This window comes from Coregonus clupeaformis, chromosome 8, assembly GCF_020615455.1.
Source record: "Coregonus clupeaformis isolate EN_2021a chromosome 8, ASM2061545v1, whole genome shotgun sequence".
NCBI lineage: Eukaryota > Metazoa > Chordata > Actinopteri > Salmoniformes > Salmonidae > Coregonus > Coregonus clupeaformis.
The window spans coordinates 35,589,996-35,596,270 of NC_059199.1; the positions used below are offsets into that span (position 1 = coordinate 35,589,996).

A 6,275-nucleotide genomic window follows, 5' to 3' on the forward strand; every position below is an offset into this window, starting at 1 on the left:
CTTTTACTCAAGTAGTATTTTACTGGGTGACTTTCACTTTTACTTGAGTCATTTTCTATTAAGATATCTTTACATTTACTCAAGTATGACAATTGAGTACTTTTTCCACCACTGGGTTTTACCGCTAGGTTTTATGTGTATTATGATGCATCCACCGTGCCAGACTATGGAGTGGCAGCACAAGAGCTGATTTCCATACTTTTTTAATATTTCCTGATAACAACGTTAAATAAAAGAAAATGTGGGTTATTGAGCCAACAATGATAGGCGCTTCACACTTAAGCAGACCAGGATCTAATTGGTCGGCCCCTATGGATTTCTTGTTGTCTATTGCTAGAAAAGCATCCAGGACTTATTTTTCTGTCAATAGCCTAAAATAAAAGCTTTGATTATTATTTCTCTGATCATTCAGCAAGTTTCCCCTATCATCATCCAGCCCAATATAAATGATGATTAAATGCATCAATGATGGCATATTTTTCTGTAACAAGGCCAGTGTCTGAATTATTTTGTTGTGGTAGAGAGCAGGAGGTAGAACCCTTCAGGGATTTGACAGTTTTCATGAATTTAGCCTGGTTGCCATTACAATCCGAAAGAGTGGTTACATAATAATCAGATTTAGCCTTTCTGATTTGTTTTACACAATGATTCCTCAGTTGCTTAAAAGATTGCCAATCCAGGCCTATGCCTGTGTTCCTGGCCTTGACCCAAGCATAATCTCTTTTATGAATGACTTCTGATAATTCTGGAGTGTTCCAGGCATTTGATCTAGCTTTAACCCTTAATTTTCTGAAGGGAGCATGATTATATACAATAGTATTGAAGACATCTGCAAAAAGGCTCAAAGCTATGTCAGGTTCAGGGATAGCTGAAATACGATCGAGGTCACTAAAATAAAGATCATGTAAAAAAGCCTGTTCACTAAAGTTTTTGGGCAGCGGTCTGTGGTGAATGGGGCTGAAATGGCTTTTGGGGATCCCATCCTGCTGATCAACAGTTTGGCTCACCTGCTTCCAGAGATTCCTGCTCCTTCATCCTCTACCCTGTCTCCTGAGGGTCCAGTTTAGGGGCTTCAGCCACAGGCCAGTACCCCCCGGGCTCTCCCCACCCTGCTCGGAGGGCTTCTATTGATGATGTGGGTCCTCCGTCCCCCATCTCCCGTCGGTCCTCAAGAAGGCTCAGAAAAGGCTGGACGTCCACGGCCACTCTCCTTCCTCCAGCTATCATTATTGGTAGCTCCATGGTAAAGCACATCTCGGTTCCTGGAGCAAAAACCCTGTGCTACCCGGGGGCTACGGCGAAGGATATCACAGGATTTCTTCCATTCCATGCCAAGGGCTGCTGCTGTTGTAGTTCATGTGGGATCAAATGATATCAAAAAGGGTAAATCAGAGCTAATGAAACATGATTTTATTGAGCTGATCAACATCCTGAAAGGCTCTGAAAAGCAGCCGATTATCTCTGGCCCTGTGCCGTAGCTGTGTCGCAGCCACGAAAGGTTCAGCAGGCTCTTCGCACTTCAAATATGTCTTAAAGACTACTGCCACTCAGTTGGCATAACTTTTATTGACAAATTTGACACTTTTTGGAAACAAAATACCCTCTCTCCACATTTCAAGGCCACATTAAGATATTGACTCAGAGACAGACCAAGCCCCGCTCAAGTAATACCTGCCATCCTTTCTAAGTATTATCGTTGAACTGTTGTCTATACTGCCAGGGGTGTTGTCAGTTGTAATCTTGTACCCATTCGTTTGAACTCCACTCTTAGATATGGTATTAGCTCAAAAGAGAAGCCCACTATGGTCTGCTTTTAGTTCAACTGTGAATTCCATAAACTTGAATACCCCCTCGGTTTTCAAATCATGTAGAGGGCTTGGGGTGTTGCATGATAGCAACCAAAGCCCATGTAAGTCAGTTTATAACATTCCATCATTGGTTACTCTGAGAGTTCCCCATATTGACATTGGCTGCGGCCTCATGCCCTATGGTGCTAACCTTGGAAAAGTAATTCAACCAAGGCACAAAACTTGCCAGCATAACAACAGCAAGGAGAGAGCGGTGACTTACTCAATGCGATTAAATGCTGGACCCATCAAAACAGCAACGCACCAGAGGCCGTTTTACCGATATGATAGCCAGGAGAGAAGCACCTTGGAGGGGATGTAGTTTCCAGTACAGGCCGGTGGAAGTCAGGAGGGAGGCAAGCACTACACCAGGCCGCGGGAGAGTCAAAAAGAGTAAATCCAAGTAGGATAAACCAAGTGGAGTTCAAGTTTGGCAGTAGTCCAAAAACATCCAAGGCACAATGTCAAGTGGAAAGATGAAAGCAGCAGAAGGCAAGTATTTGCTCAGATAATGCCCCAGTGCAGAATACGGTGCCAAGGTTAATCCAAGCAGGCCTCAAAAGTTTCAGCAGGCCTGTTTTGTATGTCTCCTTAAAAACTCTGTATGCAATATTGCACTATTGTTCAATGTGTTCACAACCAGATGAAAGAAAGCTACATGGAGAGAGACAAAAATACACTAAAAGCTTTTCAGCTACAAACACTGTTCAGAGAAAAAAATACATGCTTGCCGCCATTTTGAAAAGTCGGTGTGAACTACAGTTAGTAGCATCTTTGCCTTCTTTATGTATAACACTGATCAGAGATTATCTCCAAGTGTACGGCAGCTCTTCGGTTTCTAGTTCCTTTGAAAACACTTCCACTAATATTGGAGTGACATGGTCCATGAAGGTTTTATACAATTCATTAATGTACCCATCAGAACCTGAGACTTTTACTATTTTTGAGCTTTTTTATAGCTATTCTGATTTTTGCTTCTGATATAGGTCTTTCTAGTTCCATCACTGCTGAGCTCGTCAACTGAGGGAGTTTAATGCCTTGGAGGAAACCTTGTAGCTTATCAAGTTCAGGACATGTTTCTAAATCTGAATATAAATTATTTTAAAACTCTGCAGAGGTTGCTGATATATCCTGGGGTGTTGTAGCAAGGGGTGCATCAACATAATTTGTTTTAACCTTTTGAATTACAGTAGATGCCTGTTGTTTCCTTAACCGGAAAGAAAGTAAATGACATGCTCTGTTCCCATTCTCATAATAGCGTTGCTTTAGAAATCTCAAATGTCCAATGTAAGCAGAGAATCAACAGCATTATGAGCCTCTTTGAATTGATAGAGGATTGAGGGGGATTGTTGTTGTTTATGCATGGTTTCCAATCTCTCAATGTCATCTTCCAATTTTCTGCATCATTTCACTTTGTTTTTTTCCCTTGCTGATGCATATGGAATAATACGCCCTCTCATTACAGCTTTTGCCCCTTCCCACAGAACAGCAGGTGAAACATCAGGTTTTTGGTTGAACTATAAGTACTGTTCAAGTTCTGAATGAATAAACTGTCTAAATTCATCTTCATCAAGAAGTGAAGCATTCATCCTCCACAATGTGTCTCTCCAGATCCCATACAGCTGACACCAGCCCATGATCAGAAAGAGTAATGCTCAAGATTGTACATTCAAGTCCCAAAATAAAACAAATGTAGTACACAAACATTTATCTCTGATTCCCAGTTACCTTCAAAACACTGTTTTTCACTTTTAGCTTCCAACCTTTTGACCCACATTCTTGCAGGTCTCCCTACAGCAATCGCTATCATTAATTTTTAAGTGATAATGCCAGAGGATATATTGGCACGGGTGTTGTTAGGCCCGAGACTAAGTACATCAATAACAATCAGCTAATGATGTGCGATTTCACCTGGCATAGAAAATGTGCTCTCTCGTCACTAGCCAACAACACAGCTAACACAATCACTTCAAACTGAAGCTGGAGAGACTTCAAACTAGCTGCACTTAATTATGCTAGGTTGAGGGGAGTCATCACTGGGGTCCCACTATCTATGCCCATAGATGATATTAAAGATAATGTGAATGGAGGCAGAGTGGTTGAGGCCAAAAGGTTGATCAGTAGGAAAGAGGATCAAAGAAGTGAAAGCTTATCAGTGATGTTGAGGTTTGAGAAGGTTTTGCCTGGAAAGTACAGATAGGATTCCTTAGTTTCAATCTCAGATAATTTGTCCCATCCCCATTGCGATGTTTTAAATGCCAAAGAAATGGGACATGTAGCTGTTCAGTGTAAAGGAAAGAAAAGATGTGCCAATGTGGCGCAGTGGTCTAAGGCACTGCATCGCAGTGCTAACTGTGCCACTAGAGATCCTGGTTCGAATCCAGGCTCTGTCGCAGCCGGCCGCGACCGGGAGACTCATGGGCGGCGCACAATTGGCCCAGCGTCGTCCAGGGTAGGGGAGGGAATGGCCGGCAGGGATGTAGCTCAGTTGATAGAGCATGGCGTTTGCAACGCCAGGGTTGTGGGTTTGATTCCCACGGGGGGCCAGTATGAAAAAAAATATATAATAATAATAATAATAATTGTATTCACTAACTGTAAGTCGCTCTGGATAAGAGCGTCTGCTAAATGACTAAAATGTAATGTAAAATGTGGAGGGGAACATGATTACGTTGAATGTGGGAGTAATGTGAAGGTTAAGTGTTGTAATTGTGGGGGATCATAGTGCAGCATTTGGTGGATGCCAGGTGCAGAGAGACGCTAGAGAGGCTCTATAGAATCAGTCATGATTCAGAGGCTGTGAAACAGATTGGTGGAACTACAGTGTGGAATGATGGAGATTCCATGGCTGCTCCTGTACTAAGTGGACCTAATGTCAGGGCTGGAAGTTGGTAGGGATTTATTATTTTATTTTATTTTATTTGCTTAGTAGTACAGAATTAGGCAGACCATGAGCGATCGCACACTCCAGCACAGTAGGTGGCGACATGCACCTTAAACGTTTGTTTGCAGACCACCATGCTATCATAGAAGAAGAAGAATAACGAATTTAGTCTGTTTTCTTCTCCGATTCTGACATCAACTTTGTTTGAAATGTCTCTTTTTCCATCGAAACTATGTATTCCTCTGATGTTGCTCGGCAGCTGGTACGTTACACGTGGATAGCCCAGCGAGTCAAAAACTGATATCTTAATTAAGACGATGCTCGCTAACTCTATCCTGATTTGGGACATACCCCCCTGTTCCTCAACTGGAAGTGTGTTTGTGTTTGTGTGTGCAGGGCCACCTGCCATTTGCTGTAGTGGGCAGTACAGAGGAGGTGATTGTGGGAAACAAAATGGTGAAGGCTTGCCAGTACCCCTGGGGCATAGTGCAAGGTGAGAGAGAGCGGGAGAGAGAGAGAGAGAGAGAGAGAGAGTGTGTGTGTTAGGGACCCTCTGTTTGGGGGAGAAGGAGAAGATGGTACAAATCAACTGTGCTGACTGTGTTCCAGTGGAGAATGAGAGTCACAGTGACATTGTGAAGCTGCGTGAGATGCTGATCTGTGTGAACATGGAGGATCTGAGGGAGCAGACTCACACACGTCACTATGAACTGTACTGCCGCTGCAAGCTAGAGGAGATATGATCTTTTTAAAACATATATATCTTGCTAATAGCTGCTGCTATTATAAACTAGTTTGTGTTGTTTAAAGCTGCAATATGTAACTTTTTGGGGGACTCGACCAAATTCACATAGAAATGTGAGTTATAGATCTGTAATTCGCATTTAAAGCAGGTCTAAGAAGCATTAGATCTGTTCAATGTGCACTATTTCTATGTGTCCCGTTCTTAAGTTTAGTTTTGGAATCTTTTACTTTCGGTTTTGTACACCAGCTGAAAATACAATTTTTTGGATATGGAAAATATATTTCACAGCGTTTTAGATGGTACAATGATTCTCTACACTATACTTGCTTGTTTTGTCACAAACTGAAAATAGGCAAACTATTAGAATTTTAGCAACCAGGAAATGGCGGAGCGATTTCTGCATAGTACGCAGAATCATCTGGATATGTGTGCAACAAAAGTTCAACATTCACCTTCTGCTACCATTTCTGTTAAGCCGTCTACGTATACAGTTTGACGCATATGTTCGATAAATCCAACATATGCACCACACAGAACGCACTGCAACTGCCTCTGCAACGCAATGCTGCAAGGCAAACGTAGCGTTCCATTGGAAATGAATGTACTTCTGGTGCACCAAAAATGCAACGACACTGTCCGTACACTGAACGGTTTACCATCCCGGTGCGCCGCTGTTAAATGCATATAGGGAAACATTGCTTTATGATGTCCAGTGCCAAAAGTCTGAATGTTTGCATTTCTCTGTTATTTTATACCTCCTTTCAGTGGCATTTTGTTTTATATCCTCCATTTTACATCT

The 6,275-nt window shown here is 42.2% G+C and overlaps 1 protein-coding gene across 1 annotated transcript; it reads left to right on the forward strand.

Annotated features, from left to right (window-relative positions):
- Positions 1-4,895: 4,895 nt before the first annotated feature.
- LOC121572930 (septin-8-B-like) lies at positions 4,896-5,716 on the forward strand. Its single transcript, XM_041884970.1, has 3 exons — positions 4,896-4,993; positions 5,128-5,224; positions 5,341-5,716. Exons 1-3 carry the CDS (start codon positions 4,964-4,966, stop codon positions 5,472-5,474), a joined length of 261 nt encoding a protein of 86 aa, XP_041740904.1. The 5' UTR covers positions 4,896-4,963; the 3' UTR covers positions 5,475-5,716.
- Positions 5,717-6,275: the final 559 nt, after the last annotated feature.

Coding starts and splice junctions, on each gene's coding strand:
- LOC121572930 (XM_041884970.1), top strand. CDS start 4,964: ATGTATTCCTCTGATGTTGCTCGGCAGCTG. Junction 4,994..5,127: donor CTGATGTTGCTCGGCAGCTG/GTACGTTACACG, acceptor TTGTGTGTGCAG/GGCCACCTGCCATTTGCTGT. Junction 5,225..5,340: donor CCCCTGGGGCATAGTGCAAG/GTGAGAGAGAGC, acceptor ACTGTGTTCCAG/TGGAGAATGAGAGTCACAGT.